The sequence below is a fragment of the Epinephelus lanceolatus genome, chromosome 8 (genome assembly GCF_041903045.1).
Source record: "Epinephelus lanceolatus isolate andai-2023 chromosome 8, ASM4190304v1, whole genome shotgun sequence".
NCBI lineage: Eukaryota > Metazoa > Chordata > Actinopteri > Perciformes > Serranidae > Epinephelus > Epinephelus lanceolatus.
Window position 1 is genome coordinate 47,138,600 of NC_135741.1, and position 27,491 is coordinate 47,166,090.

General features: G+C 42.5%; 1 protein-coding gene and 1 long non-coding RNA gene across 4 annotated transcripts in view; one reads left to right on the plus strand and one right to left on the minus strand.

Moving 5' to 3' along the window:
* The window catches only part of LOC117257927 (rho guanine nucleotide exchange factor 10-like protein), a 180,135-nt gene that overhangs the window by 52,716 nt on the left and 99,928 nt on the right, over positions 1-27,491 (minus strand). For all 3 annotated transcript variants that reach the window (XM_078170385.1, XM_078170384.1, XM_033628344.2), the window contains exons 11-13: positions 5,874-5,977; positions 5,662-5,739; positions 3,464-3,643 (exon numbers count right to left, since the gene is read on the minus strand). In XM_078170385.1, the coding sequence (XP_078026511.1) occupies positions 3,464-3,643; positions 5,662-5,739; positions 5,874-5,977 (362 nt within the window). The remainder of the gene's footprint in view (positions 1-3,463; positions 3,644-5,661; positions 5,740-5,873; positions 5,978-27,491) is intronic.
* On the plus strand, positions 6,861-10,104 carry LOC117257928 (uncharacterized). Its single transcript, XR_004501740.2, has 4 exons — positions 6,861-7,279; positions 7,494-7,818; positions 8,074-8,170; positions 8,543-10,104. It is a non-coding gene; the product is annotated as an uncharacterized LOC117257928 (long non-coding RNA).

Sequence of the window (27,491 nt, forward strand, 5' to 3'; positions counted from 1 at the left end):
GCTATTTGACCATGAAGGCCTGATTGGCGCAGTCTCCTCTTAACAGTTGTTCTAGAGATGGGTCTGCTGCTAGAACTCTATGTGGCATTCATCTGGTCTCTGATCTGAGCTGCTGTTAACTTGCGATTTCTGAGGCTGGTGACTGGGATGAACTTATCCTCAGAAGCAGAGGTGACTCTTGGTCTTCCTTTCCTGGGTCGGTCCTCATGTGTGCCAGTTTCGTTGTAGCGCTTGATGGTTTTTGCGACTCCACTTGGGGACACATTTAAAGTTTTTGCAATTTTCCGGACTGACTGACCTTCATTTCTTAAAGTAATGATGGCCACTTGTTTTTCTTTAGTTAGCTGATTGGTTCTTGCCATAATATGAATTTTAACAGTTGTCCAATAGGGCTGTCGGCTGTGTATTAACCTGACTTCTACACAACACAACTGATGGTCCCAACCCCATTGATAAAGCAAGAAATTCCACTAATTAACCCTGATAAGGCACACCTGTGAAGTGGAAACCATTTCAGGTGACTACCTCTTGAAGCTCATGGAGAGAATGCCAAGAGTGTGCAAAGCAGTAATCAGAGCAAAGGGTGGCTATTTTGAAGAAACTAGAATATAAAACATGTTTTCAGTTATTTCACCTTTTTTTGTTAAGTACATAACTCCACATGTGTTCATTCATAGTTTTGATGCCTTCAGTGAGAATCTACAATATAAATAGTCATGAAAATAAAGAAAACGCATTGAATGAGAAGGTGTGTCCAAACTTTTGGCCTGTACTGTACATGTTACCCCTGGGGCTAATCATGTGTGAAAACAGTATAGATTTTCATTGCTACGTAGATGACACACAGCTGTATATCCCGCTAAAGCCTGGCACCACTGATGTTTTATGTCCCGCTTCACTGAAGTCATGAATTGGATGCTCAAAAATTTCCTGCAGCTGACTGACTCCAAAACAGAAATAAATATAATTGCCCCTTTTGTTCCCAGCACTACTACCATTAACAATATCTCTTGTCCTTAGAGTGCCTTATCTGATTACATGAAAAAAGAGGCCCATAACCTGGGAGTCATCTTTGAGTCAGTGCTGTCTTTGGATACCCAGGGGACTTAAGTGGTGCAGTCCTGCTCTGCCCAACTGAGATATTTAACAAAGATCAGGTCATTTCTTTGCTCTGCAGATTTAGAAAAGGTGATTCATGCTTTTTTCTCCTCCAGACTTGATTACTGCAAGGTCTTTTAGTCCGACATCAACGAGCAAAACATCTGAAGACTCCAACTCATACAATACACTGACACTGACAGACATTTAACTGGTACTTAGAGAAGCAACCACATCAAACTTGTCCTCTCTGCCCTTAACTGGTAACCTGTGAATTTTAAAATTGATTTAAATTTACTGCCTGTTTTTTAAGGCCCTAAATTGTCAGGCCCCCGCCTACATCTGTCATCTGTTAATTCCTTTTGTGCCTGATCACTGCTTGAGATCCTCCAACGAGGCTCCACTGATGGTTCCAAAATCTCGACTTGTCTCTAAAGGTGACTGAGCTTTTGCTGTCCAGGCCCCTCAACTGTGGAACTCCCTGCCTGAGATCAAACTCAGTGACCTCTTTCCAATCTCTTCTTAAAACTCATCTTTATCATTTGGTCTTTTCTTAACTGATGGTATTTGTTACTACTTTTTATACTGTTTTATCCTGTTTTATATCTTGTATGTTATGGCCTGCTTTTGTTGCATGTTTTGGTGGCGGCTCGGGTGTTTCTTCTGTGTTTTCCTGTTCTTCTTGGACCACCACGGGCGGCGAGGCACACCTGTTTTCCATCGCCACTAATCAACCCTCCATATAAGCCTGGTCATGACTCCACTCCTGTGCCAGATAATTCCGTCTCGTTCGGTAGTGCATCTCTCGTTAGAGCCTTTTGTCATCTTGTGAGTATTTTTGCCCTTTTCTCTCGTGGACCAACCCCACTGACTTGTGCTTTTTTCTCTGTTTTTGTAGTGTGTTGCCTCGCCGCCTTTTGGTCTCCGGAGCCCTTGCCTCCAGCCACCACTGGGCAGCTGTTTTCTCCCTGCAGCCGTTTTTTGTATTTAGCAGCTTGCAGCCATTTTTTGTGTCAAGCGGCTTTTTGTAATAAACTGTTAAGAACTTTCACTCCGCCTGTTTTCTGCAACTTGGGTCCCGTTGGTTTTCAAGCCGGTCCATAACATTGTATATGTTTTTCAGCCTTATAGTTGTTTTTATTGTGAAACACTTTGTAAATCTGTTTTGAAAGGTGCTATATAAATAAAGCAATAATAAAAAATGCTATAATAAAAATGATAATATAATAAAGTCAGAATATTTGGATCTGATGGAATGGACTTTAAGACTGGGGTTTGAATATTTCACTCAGTGTAAACATCCTATAGCTTCAACAAAGAGCTGACAATGAACAGCCAGAGAGAAACCCATAAGATTGAAACCCAGAGTGAAACCCATAAAAACAGAATGAATAGAAAGGACTCTGAACTGCTTGCTGTGTTTATTTGATGAGCTCAATAGAAAATGGTGATTGTTGTGAGTTGTCATGGTGACAACACATGTCAGTGGGTATGTCACACTCTCTGATTTGATAACTGTCTATTTCTAAACAGAAAAATACAACCATGGAGCAAAAAGTTATTCTCTGTCACCAAACTATGACTAATGTTAGTTTATTATCTGCCTTGTTAAGTCATCGTAAAACTCTATTTCATTGTCTTTCCACTGTTCCACCAATCACCAATTTTTGTTTAGTTGAAATAAACATGTCAAAACATGCTGATCTACATGCTGTTTATTCCTGCTGCCATTCAGCTGCCCACTGAGCAGTGCTTCTCACTCACTCCTCTGAAGCATAACATTACATCATGTTTCAACAAACATGCAATGAGGTTAGCCTGCTACAACAGTTGAAATGGCAACAATATACATAGAAATGGCTGCTGCTCTGACCATACTGATATGTTAATTTGAATGGGAATGTCCATTCTACTCTCATTCTATTTCTATGGAAGAACCATAAAACTAGTTAAGGGGAGATACAAGAGGAAAACTGGCTTTTAAGGGGATAAACATAGGCTTTGACTGATCACATAAATAACATAATTTACTATCATCTGTACTTGTGACTCAAATGTTTTACTTTGAAAGGAGAGCATTTTGTTATCTCCAGAGAGATGCTCTGTGTCAAGCAGAGGTCACTTCGCGTTCTCTGATGATGGTCCGACATACTGAGTGAAAAAAACTCTAAACACTCTACCCATTTTAAACATGGCAGTGAAGGAGCATGAGAAAATAATCATGACGGCTCAGAGACTACACATTTATAAGAGAAGGTGTGACTTTTAAAGACAACACCAGCTGGACACCTCCAACAAAGGGAAGGAAAGTGAGAAGGACAAAAATTAAGAAGGAATCAATGAAGGAAAGGGCTGAGTGACTGACCGAGGCGACAAACAGGTCTCCAATCCTCTCGCTGTGATCCCACTCAGCAATACGGGATGCCAGGGCGATCTGGAACATTGAGTGGCACTGATGGATCTCCTGCAGACGGTAAAAGATTTGACGCACCTTCTTGGGGTTTAGGGTCAAGTTCTGTGGCTCCAGCAAAGGCATCTGGTACTCCTAAGAGACAAAGAAAGGTCAGCTAGCATACTGAAGATCTATGGTTATGTTTCTTTCAGCCTCCACCAGTATTACACGACATACACAGTAGAGCTGCACAATACATAAATACATACTGGGTAGATGATTTTGTTGCTCTCTAAACTCAGCTCAAGATATGACATTTGCAGAATGTTTTGTACACAGTCTGAATATACAGATATATATATAAACATATGTGGTTTTGTAAATCAAGGTTTCAGACCTGGGATTTTATTTAACTTTCAGACCCATTTTCAACATACAGGAATATAACCATATTTAGAACTATAGAACAAATACCAGTTCAACACTACAATCTGTCAAAAAACACTAATTTTATTGGGGACCCACTCTAATCACCTCCTATGGGTCCAAACCTATCAACATTACGGCATATTATTTTAATTCAGTCTGCATAGGCTATTCATTGTCTGAGGTCTATGTTAGCAGCACGGACCTAAAGCAGAAAGACATTAATACTGTATGTTTCAATATTAATAAATCAACTGCCCACGCCTATGGCCCCCTCCTCCCCCACCACCACTCTCAGGGATGTCAACAGGCTCTTTAAGAGGCAGAACCCCCGCAAAGCAGCCAGACCAGACTCTGTCTCTCCGGCCACCTTGAAGCACTGCGCCGACCTGCTGTCTCCGGTGTTCACCTACATCTTCAACACCTCACTGGAGACATACCATGTGCCAGCCTGCTTCAAGGCTTCCACCATCATTCCCCAAAAAGCCAAGGACCACAGGACTTAATGACTACAGACCCATCGGCCTGACCTCTGTGGTAATGAAGTCCATTGAGCATCTTGTGCTGTCACACCTCAAGGCCATCACCGACCCTCTCCTGGACCCCCTGCAGTTCACCTACAGAGCCAACAGGTCTGTAGATGACGCTGTCAACATGGCTCTCCACTTCACCTCCAGCATCTGGACTCCCCAGGAACCTATGCCAGGATCCTGCTTGTGGACTTCAGCTCTGCCTTCAATACAATCATCCCGGCTCTGCTACAGGACAAGCTTTCCCAGCTGAGTGTGCCCGACTCCACTTGCAGGTGGATCACTGAATTCCTGTCCGACAGGAGGCAGCACGTGAAGCTGGGGAGACATGTTTCTGACACCCGGACTATCAACACTGGATCCCCCCCAAGGCTGTGTTCTTTCTCCTCTGCTCTTCTGCCTGTACACCAACAGCTACACCTCCAGTCATCAGTCCGTCAAGCTCCTGAAGTTCGCGGACGACACCACCCTCATTGGACTCATCTCCACCTACTCTGCCCCCCATCCCCCCTGTAACCAGCACACAGTCGGACATCTCTTCATCATCTTGGTCATTCACCTGTTATACACTGCATACAGTTAAACTTGCACAGCTGTACTTTTTACAACTGTTATTTGCACACTTGTGCACCCTATTCATATTTACAGTGTACATATTTTTGATATTACTATTATTATTGTTATTTGCACTCAGAATTTATTTTTATCTTATTATTATATCATATTTTATTTTATATTCTTTGTTACACCAAGCCAAATTCCTTGTATGTGAAATTTGGCAATAAAACCGATTCTGATTCTGATTCTGATATCGTCATCACAATATTCAACAATGTTATCACATATTGCATGTTTTCTTGATATCATGCAGCCCCAGTACACAGCATTTTTTTGAGAGAACACATTGTGTACTTTGCAAATAATTAGCTAAATACTAAGTTATAATCTCATTATTATCATAAATCACACAATGAGGAACCACAGAACATCTCCATCATCAATGATGGTTGTGCTGTTATGTTCACTGGCTCAAGATCTTTTCCACAGAAGAGGTGAAGAACGGACTCTTTAGGGAGAGTGAACAGACCAGAAATGACTGGAATCACAATCCTTTGAATATGTTCCATTCTATTCCTCTTATCTCCAATAGAAACAAAGCCTTTGCACACGGATATGTTGTGGTAGCCCTGATACCTGAGGAGACATGTGGCTCACCTGGAGGATTCTCTTGAGTGACTCCAGGTAGCTGCTTTCACTCTGAACGATGGAGCTGAGGATGAGACGCCGGACAACCTGGGAGAGGCAGAGAGAAACTGAGATGAACCAAAGCTGGCTTTCTAAGGTTATGTGGTCATTTGGATACACAGGCATTTGCACCTGGGCAATGAACAAGCATTAGTGTACAAACACTCGCATCCAAAACATACCTGCTGACTGCTGAGGCCCTCTGGCATGGGACACAGTTGGAGTGGAGGGTGCTTTAACTCACACACAGACACATCCATATAACCTGCATCATCCTGTCCATCACCTGCGAAGTCAAACACAACCACTTAATACACACAGAAACCAAAATAAAAACATGAATCTGTTTTGGTAGCATTGTTACAGATATTTACAGGACAATCATAGCTTTAATTGTGACTCAAGTTTTACTTGTTTCCATTCCTGTAAAGCTGTGGTGCAGTCATTGACAAACTCGAACAGTAAATACATTTGTCGTAACATCTCACTCCAGTGAAGTAAATACTGTTAAGCATCTTTGTCATTGCAAGCATTTACCAAATTGGTATTTTTCTTTGCATTGAAAACTTTTTCCAGTGTCTGTGTGTTTCAGTTCATTCTTGTATCTGTCTCTTGATATGCTGTTTTCGTGCCTGTAAATTATTGTACCCATGATTACATCTAGGGGGTTGTTTATTTGTGAATTGGAAGTGCAGCTCTGCACCACGGAAAATCACTCACTATCTGCTGTAGTTAGCCAGTCCCCTATAGCTGGCACAGAGCCACATAGTGTCGCTTCTACTAGCCATCCTCTGGCAACCCCTTTACAGCCAGGAGGCTGGGCGACTGTCTGAGAGAAGCGTAGTGCCAAGCTTAAGCCCATGGTTCACCACCAACCCGTTCACATTTCTAACCATTTTTCATTTGGATGGAGCTGCTCTCATTTCTAGAAACCTGACTGACTTTATTAGTAGTTCAAAACCATGACAACCCAGAGTTGAGACTAGGAAACAGAGTCACAGTCTTACAAGACTCTCTGGGCTTCCTCCACTGTAGTTACGCACCCATAATGTTATAAAAAAAGGTGTCTGTCCCCACCTAAACCACCTAAATGATTTAAATCTAAAGTTAACAAAAAGTAGGAGTTGTGTTGTGGTTTGAGAGATGTCATCTCTGTGTGCTGTGGGGAGGTGTGTATTGTGTTCCTTTTATTTTGGCAGAGGCTGGGTGGGGATCTTCAGGTGATTTGGGAGCTGACTGCCTCGCAGCTGGAGCTCATGTCTAATCAAGGACTGCTCTTAAGCAGTGAGCTGCAGAGGACCAGTGGCGGTTCTGGGGAGGGGCCAGCAGGGGCCAGTGCCCCTGTAACATTGAACCTGGACCCCCCTGTGGCCCCCCCACTCAGAATAAAAATTGATACAATAATGAAAATTGCATGTCCCGCCGATGCAAAAAAAAAAAAAATGTGTGTGGCATCTTTGTCCAGTCGGATCCTTTAGTGCGCTGCACCATAGCCAGACTGGCTTACAACGTGGATGACAACTTTTGAGCATGATGAAATATACCACTCGTGAAGAGACAGAAGAGTCAGTTACCAAGGAGATTAAAGGTAAGCGAAGCCGTTTTATACCTCTGACAGAAATGTTGTTAACTTATGTTACTAGCAGCAGCCAGCAGCCAGATGTAAGCACAAGGCTAACTGTTAGCTGCTAACGTTATCACGACACAAGAAAGCCAGCAACAGTTCAGTTGCCTGTTATATTTAATGTTATTTGCATTCTGAGTTGCTGACGTGTGGCGTATTCCTCTCCTTTGTTTAATAGTTCAAAATGAAGAGAAAAAAGCCAAAGGACATAACATCCTATTTCTGCCCATCAAAGAAAATCGTCAATGACGAGGCAGCTCATATTGAGACAGAGCCAGATGATTCTGGTGAGATAGCTGAAGAGAGGCGACAGGTGGTGGTTGAGGGCACCATAGAAAGAGAGACAGACACAGTGAACATTGAAGAAAGTGGTTTGTAAAGTGAGGGCACAGAGGAGGACAGAGAAACAAACGAAGATCCTGAGAGTGAAGAGGGGGACATACAAGCACAGAGTGAGACAGAGACAGAGGATCCATGTGCATCAACAAGCACTGGACCATCAGGTGTGTGTGTGTGTGTGTGTGTGTGTGTGCAGTTAAATGAATGTTCAGAACAGTTGCACAAGATAGAAGGGAAACATTAAATTCATGTGTGCATTAATATAACTATATAAAATATTATTTTTCTTGCATCTGTTTGAGCTTGTGTGTGTGTGTGTGTGTGTGTGTGCATGTTAAGCAGTGTATTGCAGTTTCTATGATGTGTTCATGTAGAATAAATGTTATTTACATATAGTCATAGTTTGTTCTTCTCCACAGATATCAGCAGATGTAGAGAGGACCCACCAATGTAGCCGAAATTAACATTCCCAAGGACCTTGATGGGGGACAGGAGGAGGAGCTTTAAGGCGGCCTGGTACCACATCCACCCGCAACATTTTTGTTAACATATTCAACTGGAGTATTGTGACTGTATGCCGGAACTTCATATTCTACCTCATGATTTAAACTAAAGATTTTGAATGCTCAAATGCCTGTCTTTGTCTCTTTTACCTCGGATTGAATGTGCCTCTTTGACAAAACTCTTGGCCCCAGGCTGGCCCCTCCAGTAAAATAGGTCTAGAATCGCCACTGCAGAGGACCCATCGCCAGATTGTCTCCACTGCTCTGTGGTAGTGTTGGCCGCTACTTCTATGTGGCTTTTGCATTTAGCGAGAGCTTCTAGTGATTTTGGATTCTCAAGTTTTCTCCACGTACTGATTGACGTTTTTGCTTTTGTGTGCCCCAGGTCCAGCTTGCTATCGTTCCGTGCTCCAGCGCCTAGCCACCAAGCTGCCTAGCCACCAAGCCGCCCAGCCTCGAGCCCTCCCCAGCCACCAGACACCAGGTCACGAGCCTCCCTGCCTCCGTTCTCCGGAGCCCCTCTCCACACGCTTCCCCCCTCTGTTTCAAGCTCCTGGATTCCTGTGTATGCCTGCGCCTCTATTCCCCTTCCTACACCACCAGCCTGCCTCGCCACCCGCCTTCTCCCCAACTCATCCAACCGACGCCGACACCCCTCTGTCCCTTGCCCCGTGCCACATCACTCAGCCCCTTGGACTGCTGCTCACCTCCCTCTCCCTGATTATCCCTTCAGTAAATCGCTTTTCATTATGTTTAAACTGTCTCTGTGTCTGCTTTTGGGTCCAATTTACCACCAAACATCACAAGTTGTACATAAAAAACTAATAAAAATGAACACCTCTTTTGTAGGAGACAGGAAAGTTAAATGTGGACCTTTAAACATCAGATTTTTGTTATTTATAGCAGTGTTAGCTATCTTTTTTTTTTTTTTTTCAAACCTGTCTGCATTGGTCTTCGTAGCTTAGCGCCACAAAAGGGTGTAAGCTTCTTATGAAGATTGATGCACTGTTAATCTTGCAGTCAAGTATTTTATACCCATACTGTGCGTGGTTGTGACCGTCACCCACCCTCCCTGGAGACTAGCCTATCAGCCTTTATTGGAAAAACTTCCTAATATGAGCCAGAGAGGGCCGTGATACACCAAAGTGTGTCAGGGGGAAAGTAAGGAACAAGCAGGGGGGATTGAGGGGCAGGTGCTTAAGTCCTGAGTTATATAGCGACAGTGCATGCGGAGAAGAAGGAGAAAACAAACAAACAAGCAAACAAACAAACATACAAACAAAACAAAACAAAAAAAAAAAACAGAGGAGAAACAGGCAGTGTAGCTGATATATTGTGGCCTTGAGGTTGTTGTGCTCCATACAGATTACAAAAAATAAACAAATAAATGTATAATAAAGAGAAAAAAAAAAAGAGAAGTCTATAATGAACACCAGAAATGTGAGAGTCCTGGTGGTGGAGGAAAGCCCGATTGTGGAGAAGAGTTGCCAGTGCGGTGTGGTAGGTTTGAGAAGCAACTGAGCCCCTTTGGAGTGATCCCATCGGTTCTTTGCGATGCGTCACGGGGCTGAAGTATCAAACATGCATGCGTGTATTTGAACCCTCCCAATGTGTTTGTGAAAACCATCACCAGGGACCAGGGCCAGCCCTGCGGGAGAAGGCGGACGGCGAGGCACCCCAAGGCCGCAGGAGCGCCCAGACCCCACACCCAGGGAGCCGCAGGACACCACGCAGGCCCTAAGACCCGGGGCGGCAATGGCCAGCACCCCCAGAGAGCCAGAGACACACCCCAGATGGGCCCCCCCATCTGCCACCAGGACGCACGGATGACGGGCCCCACCCAGCCCCCCGGACCCCGGCGCGCAGGAGCACAGGCCAACCCGCAACCCCACCAGTACCCCCCCAGACCGCCCCAGACCCAAAGCTGGACCCCCAGCCCGTCCGACCCATCCCCCAACGCCGGCTGCACACCAACGGGTAGGCCCACCCTGCGCGGCAGCAGAACACCCCCCCGAGGAGCGAGGGGCGCGGGGAGGAGGAGCCCCCCCACCCTGCACCACCAGGGACGGAAACAGCCCCCCAGGGCGGACCGGCCATACCGCCCCAGGCCCAGGGAACACAAGGAGACCCCGCCACCCCCAGGCACACAGGGCGAGGAGTCCAGACGCACCTGTCCCCCAGGGGAAACCGCCCGGATTCAAGGGAGAGAGGGTGCACTTAACACATGCTTAAGGCCTTGAGTCCTGATGAACCGCTGTGGTATATTGTGGTGAGAGAGATAGAGGGATTAGGGGTTACATCATTAACAGAAACACGTTACATATTACACAACAGTCTTTCTTGAGTTGAAATATTTATATGTACAGGTGGCATATGCTCACAGGCTGAGTGGCACTATACAGACAGGTTTAGTGAGTGGATAAATGGTGACCATTTTTCTGTAAAGTATGTTAATTGGTTTCTGTGGCCAGCAGATATTTTCTCCAGCGAAATATGTTCTGAAAGGAGATTCAGCCAGTGGTTGAGGGTCTGTTTATCTTTCCAATTGACTAGGATTGTTTTCTTGGCGATGGCGAGAGCTACAAGAAGAGAGTTGCAGTGGCTGTTTGGGAGGTCAATTGTCATCAGGTCACCAATTAAGCACAGGTTGGGAGATAATGGGATCCTGCAGTCCAAAATGGAGGAGAGTTTTTGAGTGACTGTTGACCAGAAGTGCTGGACGGGTGAACATAACCAGAGTGCATGAAAGTAGGTGTCTGCAGTGTTCTGAGTACACTGAGTGCATATGTCAGATTGACTAAGGCCCATTCTATTCATCTTTTGTTGGGTGATGTGTGTTCTGTGGAGTACTTTAAATTGGATAAGTTGTATATTAGTGTGTCTTGTCATTTTAAATGTATTTTTGCATATCTGAGTCCAGAAGTCAGGGTCCAGTGATACACCCAGTTCCTTTTCCCATTTCAAAATTGGTAAATGTATAGAACTGGTCTTTGACAGTAATTTATAAATCTTAGAAAGGTTCTTCTTATTACTCGGAGAAAGCTTTGTAATATGTTTGGCAAATTCTGGTGGCTGCAAAGTGTCCTGAGGCGCTGGAATTCTCCTCTTGATTGTTTTTATCAATTGTAAATATTGTAGAAAATTGCCATTTCTTATTTCAAAAGTTTGAAATAAGTTTGTGTATGTCATAAGTATATTGTCTTGGAAAAGGTGATGGAGATGAGTTACTCCCTTCATCTCCCATGTGCTAAAATGGAGAGGTCTTTTGTTAATTTCAAAATCCGGGTTGTGCCAAATTGGAGAGAGCAAGCAAGGTTCTATCTGAGAGTTTGTGATTTCTAGTGTTTTCCACCAGGCTGATAAGGTGGAAGCAATCATTGGGTTCTTAAAACAGTTATGACGTCTGAGTGTAGTGGTGATAAACGGGAGGTCAGAGAGTTTTATGTTGTTGCAGTCCGCCTGTTCTAGTTCGAGCCAGGAGTTGTAGTCTTCGTTAGGATATAACCATTTCAATAGGTATTGTAGCTGGTTAGCTAAATAGTAATGTGTAAAGTTAGGAGCGTCCAATCCCCCTTCCAATTTGTTTTTCTGAAGGGTGCTTAGGCTAATTTTTGCTGTTTTTTTCCTGATTTGTTACTGTGTTCAAAGTTATTATATCTTAGTTGTTGTATGATAAATTCAGTTTTCTTTGATAGAATATTGTCCAGTTGCGATTTTGTACACTGTAATTGGGTCCATACTTGATCACTTGGATTGTTTGCATATTCCTGTGTTAGTTGTTTAATTTTTTCCTCAATGTTTTTTTCTGCTTGCAATTCCTGTTTCTTCTTGTAGGAGGAGTATGATATAATTTTTCCTCTGATTACTGCCTTCCCAGTTTCCCATATTAAAGATGGAGATAAAGTTGGAGAGTCATTGTCTTCAAGAAAGTTTGCCCACTCCCGTCTCACCATTTTGTAAGTCTGGGTCTTTAAGTAAAGAGATATTAAAGCGCCATGTTGGGGGCCATTTATGGATGGTTTCTATTTGCAGATTGAGTGATATTGGTGCATGGTCGCTGATAATAATGGGTATTTGAGTCTCCAGCCATCGCCAAGCCCAATATCATCCATGTATTCCTGTATTACCTTAGCCGATTGTGATTGCTTTGTGTGTGCTGAGTTACTAGATCGGTCTAATGATGAATTTAGGACTGTGTTAAAGTCTCCTCCAATTATAGTTGTGGAGCTGTCTGATAGGTTAGATAGTAGAGAGAAGACTATGTGAAAGAAGGCTGGATCATCATTATTAGGGGCATACAGATTAACGATTGTATATAATTTGTTAAAGATTGTTGCCTGAACAATGATGTAGCGGCCTTCTGGGTCTGTTACCGTGCTGTTTAAGGTAAATGGTAGTCTCTTGTGGACCATGATAGAGACACCTCTTTGTCTGCTGTTACAGCAGGATGAAAAAATTTGATTAAAATTTAGATCTTGAAGAGATTTTTCTTCTGACTTTAGCAAGTGGGTTTCTTGTAGGAGAAAAATATCTGTTTTCAATTTTGTGACAAAGTCCATCACTTTAATTTTTTTCGCCTGTGAGCGGATGCCATGTACATTCCAGGAAACCAAGTTTAACTGTGACATTAACAAAGTGGGGGTTCTATCATATTGTGAGTATGTAGAATAATCTGTGTGTGTTTCTATGTGAGTTTCTATCTGCATGGATTTTGCATGAGTCGATGTAATTGATAAGTGTATGTATTACAGTCGACCGATGTGTCATGGTGAAGCACCGCAGTGTTAGCTATCAATTCAATATCAGATAATCATATTGATTTATTCTGTGTTACCGAAATCTGGCTGTGTCATGGTGGATATGTTAGTTTGTTTTACAATACACCTTTAACTGGGTCCTTAAAGAAGTTCTGGCAACAATTAATTCGTAGGCAACTGGACTTTGATTTTGTCTAGAAGACGTTTCGCCTCTTATCCAAGCGGCTTCATCAGTTCTCAACGCATCAGTCTGACTAGTCCTCACTAGTCTGACAAACAGTGGAGTAAGACTCAGGTTTTTAACCTCTGTGGAGGTGTACACCCACCACCCTCCTAAGACAATACTTCGTTAGTGGAGTTTCACTGGACCATTGTTTGGGTCAGGTGAGTCACACTAGTGAACGACGGTCGTTAGGAGTGGGTGGGGCCACTGGTGAGCAACAGTCGTTAGGCATGATGTGTGGTTACCAGTGAACAACTGTCGTTGTGTTTCTTTGAGCCACTTGAGGTTAGTTTCGGGCAGTCTTTGTTGTTCAGTCTCTTAGGTACAGCAGCAAGGGCCGCATTGTAAATGGAGGATAGGTGGTGTCTCAGGCCACCTCCCCTGTTTAGAGACGGTTTCTCTATTTTAACGTAGATGGATTCTTTCACCCCTCTTTCGAACCATCTGTCCTCTCTGTCCAAGATTTTCACATTGCTGTCCTCAAAAGAGTGAGCCTTCTCCTTTAGATGTAAATAAACAGCAGAAACTGGACCTGAGGAGTTTGCCCTTCTGTGTTGAGCCATGCGCTTGTTTAATGGTTGTTTGGTTTCACCAATGTATGAGTCCTTGCATTCCTCACTGCATTGGACAGCATATACCAAGTTATTTTTTTGAGTGTGTGGTACCCTGTCTTTGGGGTGTACCAGTTTTTGCCTGAATGTGTTACTTGGTTTGAAACACACAGGAATTTGGTGTTGGTTGAAAATTCTCCTGAGTTTCTCAGACACCCCGGACACATAGGGTATGACAATGTTCCTGCGCTTGTTTCCTTCCTCAGCCCTCTCTGAGTTATTGTTCTTGTTGGATCGTTTTCTCCTCAGGTCCAGTTTCTGCTGTTTATTTTCATCTAAAGGAGAAGGCTCACTCCTTTGAGGACAGCAATGTGAAAATCTTGGACAGAGAGGACAGATGGTTCGAAAGAGGGGTGAAAGAATCCATCTACGTTAAAATAGAGAAACTGTCTCTAAACAGGGGACGTGGCCTGAGACACCACCTATCCTCCATTTACAATGCGGCCCTTGCTGCTGTACCTAAGAGACTGAACAACAAAGACTGCCCGAAACTAACCTCAAGTGGCTCAAAGAAACACAACGACAGTCGTTCACTGGTAGCCACACATCATGCCTAACGACTGTTGCTCACCAGTGGCCCCACCCACTCCTAACGACCGTCGTTCACTAGTGTGACTCACCTGACCCAAACAATGGTCCAGTGAAACTCCACTAACGAAGTATTGTCTTATGAGGGTGGTGGGTGTACACCTCTACAGAGGTTAAAAACCTGAGTCTTACTCCACTGTTTGTCAGACTAGTGAGGACTAGTCAGACTGATGCGTTGAGAACTGATGAAGCCGCTTGGATAAGAGGCGAAACGTCTTCTAGACAAAATCAAAGTCCAGTTGCCTACGATTTAATTGTTGCCAGAATGGAATTGACCTGGATAAATGAGAATATCCACAGACTTAAAGTCCTTAAAGAAGATATCTCCCTTTTTTCCCATCGACGGTCTATGAAAAGTTTTCGAAATCTGAAGGGGCAGCATGGCTTGAATAATAGTGATTTTTATAGATTTCTTCAAGTTCAACACCATATTGACCAATTGATGAAGGTAAATAAACAAAAGTATGTGGATAATATAATACTAAAAGTCTTCAAAGAGGCTTATATTTTGAACTCAAATCAAAAAACCATCTCAAGACTTTAGAGGGGGCTACAACTAATGAAATGTAACTCATTGTATACAAATCAAAAAAAAGGGAAAAGGAAGTAAACCTAGGTATAACAGAAGAGGAATGGGAGGAGTTATGTGAACTACAATGGAAAACAGGTGAATTTTGGACCCATTAGCAACACCAGGGACAGGTGGAGCAGTTTATACTGAGCTTTAATACACCACTTCAACAATACAGGGACAGCAGACTGGCGAGGCAACAGAGTCAATGTTCAGGTTCAGAGCTCAGAATAGAAACAAAGCCTTCCGTGAGGAATGCTGAAGAAGCACACAGGTGAGGAGCCAGCGTCTGGCAGGCAGAGAGCATTGTCAGAAGAGCTGGCATTCCAAAGCCAGGAGAAAACAGTCTTTCTGATGTGAAGCCAGTCGTGGGTAGGGGAGAGCTTGTCAGCAGTGATGAAGCGTGGAATCCACAGTGCACACACAAAGGCAGAGTGTGCAGCCACATAGCGAAGCAATCCACAACACAGAAGATCACTGGTGACTGAATCGGTAAACTAACTTTGGATTAATGGTTTACTTTGGCGCAGACGAAGCAGAAGAGTCAGAGACAGGCAGGGTCGATAACGAGAAAGCAGTCAGGAAACAAATGCTGGAAAGTCTTGTGTGGAGGCAAAGAACAATCTGGCAGGGAGTGTCTCTGAAGCGGACATCGTTTTAGTGACAGGAGGCAATGATTCACAGGTGAGAGGCGTAATCCTGATGAGGTGGACGTGGTAGACCGGCAGGAGCGGGAAATGTGTGGACAGGTGATGGGCTGACTGGTAGGTGTGGTGACAAGGCAGGGTCAGTAGGAAATTATTGAGTGGGCTGAGGAGATGGCAGGTATGGTGACTGAAAAGTGCCACAAAGTAATGCAACATAAAGCTACAAGTTCAGCATCATGAAGAGAGTTTTGTTCTGTTCAAGAGAGTCACTATGTCAATTCTTCAAACTGCTGGAGACAATGTGGGTGCTCTGATGCCAACCACTATCACATATTCTGGTCTTGTCTGTCACAAATTTCTTTCTGGCAGGAGGTTCATGCAGTTTTGCAAAAAGTGTTCCAGGTGGACATTCCATTTAAACCCTGTATTGGGTATCTTGCCATTGGACAACGTATCCTCTCATGAAAGATACTTAATTCGGATTCTAAGTGCTGCCAGCAGGAAAACCATTACCAGAAAGTGGTTAAATCCAGCAATAACAACAGTGGATGATTGGCTTGACATTATATATGACATCTTTAAGATGTAAAGGACTAGTTTTTGTATTAGACTGCAACAGGACAAGTTTTTTTTTTTTTTTAAAAAAAAGGGAAAATTGGATGGTGTGCATTAAACTTGATCATTGTTTGTTTAAGGTGAATTTGTGTCATTTTGAGTTATTTTATTTTTTAATTGTTTTTTTTATCCTTGTTTGTAAAGTGATTCAAGTATCATGAAGACACACCCTAACATTCTGGTTCACATAGTTAAGTTTTTTTCTGTATTAGTTTTTCTATGTTCATACCTCTACTTACATTTACTTTATCCGTCCATTTTGACATCTCTATTACAAATAGTAACACACTTTAATGTTACTTTCTGCAGTAACTGTATCCTACAGAAGGCCCAGAAAGATAGGATTATAAGCCTTTTGTGTATAATGAAGCTGTCTGACTGGACCCTGAAATAACTAAATAAAAAGATAAATGAAAACAAAACAAAATGAAACAACAACAAAAAGACAAAACAAACAAAATATACCAAAACCATTAAATGTTAACAAGAGAAGGCAACTTTACATTGGTTAAATAATGAAATAATATGAATATGAAAACTTATGAAAAAACAAGATCTGGCTTTGAAAACATTATCTTCTAAACTCAATAGTGATAATATGTGCTTCATATTATACACAACTTATAGGTAATGCCAGAGATCACAATGTATCTCTTTTGAAACATTTAAACAAATTAACCAATAAATCAGACAGTCAAAAAGGAATTAAGGAATTGAAAAAAAAAAAGATTCCCTTGGGCTTGAACCCTTAATAAGACAGCACAGCTGACAGAGAGTCGCAGCTCCATTGGGTCTTGTATTCCTTTAGCCTTCAGCAGTAATGACTCTATGATTTTCTTAATGACAAAATTCTGACTATTAGAGACAAAATTCATCACCACCTGCCCTCGACTAGTACCAATCTGCCTTCAGACACAAGGACCTTAGACACAGCTGCAAGACCTGGTATAAATTTGGATTGCTTTTTTACCATCAATCTTAAACAACTAACCTCAACGATTTCCTCTTCTAAATCAACGTGTCTCTTAGACCCCACCCCTCCCCCCAAGTTAACACTTCTTTATTAGACCTGGCTATGTACCAGTCAATTAAGGTTGCTGTAATTAATCCTCTTCTAAAAAAGCTCGCCCTCTTCACAGGGTTGCACGATATGGCCCTAAAATAATATCACGATATTGCAGGGTATTTTTGCAATAACATTATTCTTGACAAATTAGGAAAATTTGAAAAATTAGGAAAAAAAGAATTACGTCTTTTTATAAATATATAACTAGCCCATACCCCTTGAGTGCACAGTTGCCCACATACAGTTTCACATGGTGTGTGTTTGGGATACAGGTCATAGGAAATTGCAGATTAAATAGTCAACTGAACCCATTAAGAAGAGCAATGTATTCAGACAGAGTTTTTGTGAATTTGATAGTACGATTGCTTTATTGAGAGTACAGTAGTACCATTGCCAATAGTGGGATAGTTAGTGGGCTAAAGTAGTAGTTGAGTAGTAGTAGTAAAGTAGTAGTTGAGGTAGCATGTTGAAAGGCAGATAATTAAAGTCATTGCCTTATAGAAGCTCAGTTTTACTAAGTTTCCCAACTTTTGCCAAGAAGGAACTTCAGATATTGGTCCCTAGATTATGTTCACTGAGTTACATGCAGATCGGTCAAAGGAAGTTCCTAGGAAGAGATCGATTTTAAGTGTTTTTCAAAAAATTCGAAATGGCGGAAAATCTATAAAACCGGAAGTTATGGTTTCTTGAGGCAAATTTGTTCCTCATGAGGAGAGGCATCTCTGTGCAAAGTTTCATGTCTCTACGACATACGGGGCATGAGATATGCCCATTCAAAGTTTGCCATTTCAATCGGTTGCTATAGCGCCCCCCTTTGGCCAATTGATGTAATATTGCTTCATTTGCATCCTCCCATGACCCTCTACCACTGTGTCAAATTTCACATGGATTGATCAAGTCAGTGAGGAGAAAAACGTGGAACAGACACACCCACACATACGCCCACAGACACAGTTTTCGTCATTATATAGTAAAATATAGTAAGATAAGCATACCTTTATTGGCTGCAGCTGAGATGATGTCTGTTTGAGGTGGATGCACATATTAACATGCATGCACAGTGTAATTCCACTGCTCGGCTACAGCTGATGTTCGTTTGAGGTTGGTCCAGGCCTCCCTTTCATTATAGTGTAGCTGGCTGTTCTGGTGTTTCTGTCGAGCGTGCTCGTCCCTGTGCGTCTCTGTTGGCATAACAACTGACCCCGCTTAACAACTGACCCTGGTCTCCCCTAGCTACACTCATGAGCACACAGACACACAAAGTTGAGGGCTGTGGGGCAACTTCCCATGCGCACATGCACCTACACAACATGGCAATTGGTTAGCATGTCAATGTGACATCAGTGTGCACGTTTTAGCAGTGTAAATGTAATTAAGTAATTAATAAGCCTACCTTTATCAGCTGCAGCTGAGATGATGTCTGTTTGAGGTGGATGCATATATTAATGCGCATGCACAGTGTAACTCCGCTGCTCGGCTACAGCTGCTGTTTGAGGTGGATGCATATCAACGCGCGTGTGCAGTAACTTGCGGGGTGAATGCTTCGACTTTGTCGAATATACTAATAATGCTGTGACTTTTTGAAAAAGTAGCTTTGTCACCTTCTACCTATGCCAATCCTCAATGCCTATGTGCAGTTTCACATAGACTGACCACGTCAGTGAGTAGAAAAACGTGGAACAGACACACCCACAGACAGACAGACAGAGTTTTCGTCATTATATAGATAAGCCCTTGGTATTTTTTGAGCTTCTCGTGTTCCTTCTTCCTGATGCTGCTGTCATTTGGGATTGCTACATCCATCACCACTGCCTTCTTCTGTTGTTTGTCAATCAATACAATGTCCAGTTGGTAAACCATCACCAGTTTGCTAGTCTGGATCTGGAAGTCCCACAGGATCTTAGCTCGGTAATTCTCAACTACTTTAGGAGGTGTCTTTAATTCTGACCTTGGGATTTCCAGCCCATACTCAGTGCAGATGTTCTTGTACACTATGCCAGCCACTTAGTAATGGCATTCCATGTACACTGTTCCTGCCTGCATCTTACACCCTGCTATTGCTTCTTTTCACACATCCCCTTAGAAGTGTTGTGAGGGTGGTGTGTTGGGACAGGGGACCAATGTGACACTGCAGGGTTTGAACTGGCAGGTTCAGTTGGTATGCCCTTGGCATTGGAACTGACAGCAAGCTATCTGTGTCAGCTTTCTGAGCTCATGCATGAATGGGGTACCCTTACATGTCATGAGTACAATGTGAGTATGTACACAAGGATGCAGATTACACAAGAACAAGGACTTGAAGGTTGGGTTTTCTTCTAAGCCCCGGGCATCTTGCCCTGAAAGTATGCGTATCTCAAATGTTTGTAATAATCTCTTGGATTCTCAGGAAGTGCATGTTTAATTTGGAGGGCTGCAACCATTGAACCAATCTTGTCAGCAGTAGAAGAAAATTCTTTTGTCAGTGCTTAATGACAGGCGAAACGTCTTCAAAAAACGCAAGCAAGTCCAGTTGCCTACGATATAGCACTTGTGATTACCATGACCTGGATGACTGAGAATCTTCACCGACAAGTTGACAGAGCTTTTTGTAGTTATTTCTTACACTGGGAGGCTGGCACTTGTCCAGTTCTCTAAAATGATCATTAATGTGTTGATCACAATTTTCTGAATCAAACAGTTCAATGTTACAACACTGCGTCATAGTCACAGCATCAACAAGTGCATACAGACAAGTATGTGGCAGATCGGGGGAGAGTTTGTCTGACTGTGCGTTCAGGATGAAGACAAAGGAAAAGAAGCAGGAACTTTGAACTGACTCTTTGGGTGTAGCTCTGTTGAAAGCAAATTCGTAAATGAGTAAGTGAATGTGATATGTGTTGCAAAGGGTCTGGATTAGTGCAGGGGATGTTTAGTTGCGTGCAAGACATCTGTGAACAACACTAGCAAACTAACCTCACTTAGCTTTGGCGAAGCCAACTAATCAATGACCTAACTGCAATAATCACAACAATGACTCAACAAACAGCATTAAATCACATTCAGTGAGTTAAACAGTCTTGCCTAGCCTGTACAACTGCGATGAAGATATGCCCAGTTGTTACATTACCAATCTTTGAATGGATGGAGGAAAAAGTTGCTTTGTCTTGTGTTGCTTTTGTTAGCCGGCAGAGAAAGGCTGGAAAGAGCTGTGATTCCTGAAGCAGTCTTTGTTGTGTCCTTGTTCCCAAGGTGCTGATCTGAGGAACCCAGTCGCTCAGGGTCCGTGCAGAGTTAGCGCTGGGTTACTAACTCAACTTCATTTTCCTTGTTGCTGGAAAGTTAGTTCCAAATCTTGTGTTTCTATAGTAATTTCTCTGGTTTCCAAGATTTGCTCCTGCTGCGAGCAAGGGCACGTTGTGGTCCAGGAGAAAGGGAGTCTGTGAGCAATTGCCCTCCCTTTAGAGATTCGGGGGCAAGGGCATGGGTCTGAGTTGGCAGCTCAGGAGGAAGGAGGCTGTCTGGGCCCAGGAGGAAAGAGGGAGAGACTGTGTGAGGGGAGCAGAACTCCTACAGCTGCCTGGTGACATCACAGAGTCACATGACACCATAAAAGTACTGTCCAATCAAGTTTTGAGACTTTAAGACTTTGAGACTCACTGAGGTGTGAGGTGGGGCATCCTGTGGAGATGGGTGTCATATAACTGTCCTCTGTTGAAGAGCAAAGAACCTGTGGTCTCTTACCATTTCAGATGGCAAGAGGAGAAGCCTTCACATGTCCAGTTTAGATTTTAACAAATGACAAATCATCTGTGGTCCAGTGAATCCTGACACTATTATGTGCTGAACTGTCTCAGGAGCATCTTTGCACAGCCTGCACCTGGGATTCTGTCTGGTGTTGTAGACCTCTGCTTCTACTGATCTTGTACTAAGTGCCTGTTCCTGCGCTACTATGATGAGTGATTCTGTGCTGTCTTTCAGTCCAGCCTTTTCCAGCCACTGGTAGGATTTCTCGATGTAGGCCACTTCTTCAATCTGTCAGTGGTACATGCCGTGCAGTGGCTTGTCCTCCCATGATGGTAAATGGTAAATGGCCCTGCATTTATATAGCGCCTTTCCAGTCATCTGACCACTCAAAGCGCTTTTTACACTATGAGCCACATTCAACCATTCACACGCACATTCATACACTGGTGGCCAAGGCTACCATACAAGGTGCCACCTGCTACTCAGTTTTTAACACACTCACACACCGATGGAACAGCCATCAGGAGCAATTTGAGATGCAGTATCTTGCTCAAGGATACTTCGGCATGCAGACAGGAGGAGCCCGGGACCGAACCGCTGATCTTTCGATTGGTGGACGACCCGCTCTACCTCTGAGCCACAGCCACCCCAATGGTTCGTCCTCCTGTTCTGCATTCTCGGTTTTCTGCTGCCTGAGCTATTCACTTAGCAGCTCATCTTTGGGGGCCATCTTCCTAATGTATTCCTGGATCTTGGTTGTTTCGTTCTGGAGAGTGGCTCTGATGCTCACCAGTCCTCGGCCCCCCTCACTACGCTTAATGTACAGTTTCAGGGTGCTAGACTTGGGATGAAACCCTCCATTTATTGTGAGAAGCTTCCTTGTCTTGATATCAGTGGCCTCTATCTCCTCCTTTGGCAAGCTTACTATACCAGCACGGTATCTGATGACTGGCAGGGTGTACGTGTTGATGGCTCAGCCCTTGTTTTTGCATGACCTGCCTTGCTCTGTGTACCTCTGGATGTCTCACTCACTACTAGCATACAGCTTGATGTCATCCATGTAGAGGAGGTGACTGATAGCTGCTCCCAGGCCTGGAGTGGCTGATCGGGAGGACCGGGACAATTCCCGGTGGGCCAGTCTGACATTTGGGCCGCGAGGGCCGGTGTTCAGTTATTATTGGGCCGGTGTTCAGTCATGGCACTGGGTATCATGTATGCTGCTACCGCTGTCCCTGGGCCGCCTCCACTAGCAGCTCTTTTTTTTTTTTTTGTTTTGCAGACACACCCTGACGTGTGTGTGCATGGGGGGGGGGGGGGGGGGGTGTTCAGATGTATAGTCTTTTGTGCACACAAACCCACTTTCAGTGTAGATGCGCGTCATTCACGCTCACAACCCAAATCGATGTTGTAGCGGTGCACATTCGGTTTTTTTGTCCAGCGCACGGACCTGCTTCTCCCTCTGGTGTTGTGTCAGGTCCCGGTTCCCCCTTGGGCTGCGACTCTCCTACTGTTTCCCACAGAGCTCTGCCCCGTTTGAAAGGTGAAGGAAGCCCGTATGTGGAAAGAAGTCGCCTCCGAGATGTAGAATGTGTATTATAGAGGAGAAACACACATTTCAGGACCGCTGACTTGTAGGGCTGTCAACGAATATTCTAAATTCGAATTTAAATTCGAATTTGAAAAAAAAAAAAAATGGACCTTCGAATGTGAAAATTGATATTCGATTGTGGTGAAAAAAAAAAAAAACACCACCACAGCTGTCCTCTTTGCGAGTGGGCGTTGGCCTGGGCCACTGCACTGAATGCACTGCATAGGCCACACTGCCCGCGGTGAGAGGTCCGTGTCGTTTATAACATAATGTTATAGATAAATATTTTATTTGTTTTAATGTGTAGGTATGTAAACGTTTTCAAAAACGTTTATGTTGAAATAAAAATACCTACAAGTAGTTAAGCTTCCTTGTATTAATACATATACAAGTATGTTTCCTTGTATTAGTTTGCCCTCTTGTGGACAAAAAAAAAATTTGAATGGTTCAAACCTATGAGTTATTTTTAGAAGGAATATTCAAATGTCATTTTTGAGCAATTTTGACAGCCCTATCAGAACAGACATGTCCTGTGATTTTCAAGAGTGTAAAGCCACCTTGGTCTTGGAAAAAACCCAGGGAAAATCCTGAGAGACAGTGTTATTAGAGAGTGCAACACTTTTTATTTTATTGTTTTCAAATTTAATATTTAATATTTTTATTTATTCTTTTATTTCATTTTTAAGGTTTGGATATCTGTGAACACTTATTTGAACAGAATATAGTTTCTGATATTGTTGAAAAGGATGTTGTGTTGTAAAGAATAATGTTGGAGATGTGCACTCATGTTGAAATAAATCTACATTGTGAAGCAACCCTTACTTGAACTGAAATGGAAATATTTTAGAAAAATACACTGAATTACAAGGCTTTTAGAGAATAGTGCGCTATTGTAGACTTAACATGTAAGGTTATAATAGGTCGTGATCTAAAGTGGGCCGGTCTGAGGAATGAAACTCCAGGGCTGAAGATGAGTCCCACTCTGTAGCCACTCTTGGTGATGAGTTGGCTGAGGGGGGTTCAGACCTATGCAGAACAGTAGCCTTGGTATATGCCGCACTTGATGGTAAATTGTGTAATTGGCTTTGAGTTGCCCAGAGTCATTTTCCACAGCCCCCTTGAGTTCTTGATGAAGGCTCTTAGTGTCCTGTTGATTTTGTACATTTCCAAGCATTCCAGTATCCATGTGTGTGGCATTGAGTCGCAGGCTTTCTAATAGTCAATCCAGGGACACAGGTTAAGACTAGACTTAAGACATTCCTCTTTGATAAAGCTTATAGTTAGGGCTGGATCAGGCTGGCCTTGGTCCAGCCCCTAGTTGAGCTGATATAGGTTTAGTCTGCTGGGGCACTTCCTATAACACACTGAGCTCCCTCTGTCGTGCTCAGATTCTGAAAAGTTGGTTCTTCTTCATTTGCTAACATTCATGTCCAAATACTGCATGTCACTTACTCAGCTTCTTTTCCACAGCCTTTGTGCTCCACTGTCTCACAGGTTCGCCTGAATCACGTCATATGTCATATGTATTATTGTTATTTTATTATGTTGATCTGTTTTGAACAATCGAGATCTATTGCACGTCTGATCCTTTCTCAGTTGCTCTTCCCGAGGTTTCTACCATTATTTCCCTGTTAAACTTTTTTGGGGGGAGTTTTTCCTTGTCTGCTGTGAGGGTCCAGGGACAGAAGGATGTCGTGCGCTGTAAATCCCTCTGAGGCAAATTCAACCTGATCTCACAGAAATACGTGAAATGACCATGACCTCTTAACACCGCATTCTGTGGTGGCAGCACATAATGGGTTGAAATTACGTGCCGGCACCACGGAAACAATGCCAATGTAAAGTCAATTAGGATCCTTTGTCATGGTGTCCACACGGATTCCCTGATTCAACAATGCCCTGTATACACACAAAAACACAAAAGTGTTCTTGATATTAAAACGGCAAATATATTTCTCTGTTATAATTTCCCACCAACAATAATAATAATAATAATAATGATAATAACGTGATAGTTCGGCTGTACTAGATATTTGATATAGGCCTATTCAAATATTCAGTCCCAAAAACGCCGTTTCTAGAGAACTTGCTAAAATATCTGAAATTAACCATCACCCTTACTTTTTCTTAACATATTTCATCTAGGTGCAGTGTCATTACTAGTTTGGCTTTACTATACATTTGATATATTCAGTAGATGTATCTTTTTACGACTCAATTTTACAACAAGCCGCAAAAAAACTACCGTCCCAAAAACGCCGTTTATAGAGTACTATCTAAAATATCTGAAATTAGCCGACATCCTTGCTTTTTTTCTTAACCCTTTGATGCACAACATGGGTCTAAAGTGACCCGACTGAGTTTTTATGTTCTATATCTTTGCAATAAATTAATTTCATCATTCAGTATTCCAAGTTTTCCTCAATTAACTTGTTTTTGATCATTATACATCCTTATTTTATGTTTTCCTTTCTTACTTTTTTAATAAAAACCCTTTTTGTATCACTACCCTTCTAATGCACAACATGGGTCTAAAATGACCCATATTCTATTTACTCTATATATGCTTCCTTTAGGTAACATCATTAGAAATCACTCTATAAATTTCCATTGTTATGCGGATGATACACAGTTGTATTTATCGATGAAGCCAGAAGAAAGTAATCAATTAACTAAACTTCATAATTGCCTTAAAGACATAAAAACCTGGATCAGCACCAATTTCCTTATATTAAATTCAGACAAAACTGAAATTATTGTTCTTGGCCCCAAACAACTCAGAGACTCTTTATCTGATGACATAGTTTCTCTAGATGGCATTGCTCTGGCCTCTAGCACTACCGTAAGAAACCTCGAAGTAACATTTGATCAAGATTTGTCTTTTAATTCTCATTTAAAACAAACCTCACGGACTGCATTTTTTCATCTGCATAATATTGCAAAAATTAGGCCTATCCTGACCCGAAAAGATGCAGAAAAATTGGTCCACGCTTTTGTTACCTCAAGGCTGGATTACTGTAACTCTCTATTATCAGGTAGCTCTACTAAGTCCTTAAAAACTCTCCAGCTAATTCAGAATGCAGCAGCTCGTGTACTAACAGGAACTAAGAAACAAGATCATATTTCTCCTGTTTTAGCTTCTCTGCACTGGCTCCCTGTAAAATCCAGAATTGAATTTAAAATCCTACTGTTAACTTATAAAGCTCTAAATGGTCAAGCTCCATCATATCTTAGAGAGCTCATAGTGCCATATTATCCCACCAGAACACTGCGCTCTGAGAACGCAGGGTTACTCGTGGTCCCTAAAGTCTCCAAAAGTAGATCAGGAGCCAGAGCCTTCAGCTATCAGGCTCCTCTCCTGTGGAATCATCTTCCTGTTACGGTCCGGGAGGCAGACACCGTCTCCACATTTAAGACTAGACTTAAGACTTTCCTCTTTGATAAAGCTTATAGTTAGGGCTGGCTCAGGCTTGCCCTGTACCAGCCCCTAGTTAGGCTGACTTAGGCCTAGTCTCCTGGAGGACCCCCTATAATACACCGGGCACCTTCTCTCCTTCTCTCTCTCTCTCTCTCTCTCTCTCTCTCTCTCTCGTATTCTATTACTGCATCTTGCTAACTTGGCCATTCTGGATGTCACTAACTCGGCTTCTTCTCCGGAGCCTTTGTGCTCCACTGTCTCTCAGATTAACTCATATCACAGCGGTGCCTGGACAGCGTGACGTGTGTGCTTGTGCTGCTGCCGTGGTCCTGCCAGATGCCTCCTGCTGCTGCTGCCATCATTAGTCATACTTCTACTGTTATTATACACATATGACTATTGTCACACATGTATACTGCCAGATATTAATATATACTTTCAACATATTGTACCACAGTAGCCAGAACTATAACGATAATATTATTACTTTCATTAATGTTGCTGTAAGCTACTGTCATTACCTGCATCTCTCTCTCTCTCTCTCTCTCTCTCTCTCTCTGTCTCTCTTTCTGTCTCATTGTGTCATACGGATTACTGTTAATTTATTATGCTGATCTGTTCTATACGACATCTATTGCTCGTCTGTCCGTCCTGGAAGAGGGATCCCTCCTCAGTTGCTCTTCCTGAGGTTTCTACCGTTTTTTGTTTTTTTTTGATTGATTGATTGATTGATTGATTGATATCCTTTTTCTATGTTATTTCATGTATGGCTGAGTGTTTCTATGATATATCTTTGAAATACAGTAAATGTATTTTATCATTTATTATTCCAAGTAATCAGTAAATATCTTGTTTTTGTTTAGCACAAATCATCATTTTTATTTTTTCCTTTCTTATTTTATGAACAAGCACAGCTTTTGTATTTCTACATCAAGTTTGCACACATGGGTCAGCATTTGGCGGGAACCTGTGAAAGTTGTTTGTTTGCAAGTAGGAACATACTTACCTCGGACAACTACAGTATTCACAGCTCAGCACAGCTCCCTTTGCACATCTGATACATGTTAGTCTTGTTTTATAATTGTTCAAACATTACCCTAAGAAAATATTTGATGATAATTGTGAAATATAGCTGTACATTATATTTGATTAGGTTTAGGTTACCTTGAGAGTGAGTACATTACTTGTAAGTAATTACTGTTAGCTAGCTAGCTGCTGACATATTCTATTTTAGTTCTTTGTAGTTAGCTAACTATTGTAATTAGCTAAACTAACTACTTAGTTTAGCTAACTACAATAGTTAAGCCCTACGCTATCAAATGCTGGCATAATACATTTATTTTGTTTTATGGCCTTGACATTAACCTGTCATATTGTTGAGTTATCAAGAACACTTCCGTGTTTTTGTGTGTGTACAGGAATGTTAAAGATATCATTGAGGAAAACGAGGTTGACGTGACGTGATTGAATCAGGATTCAATCAAAAGGATCCTAATTGACTTTACATTGGCATTGTTTCTGTGGTAC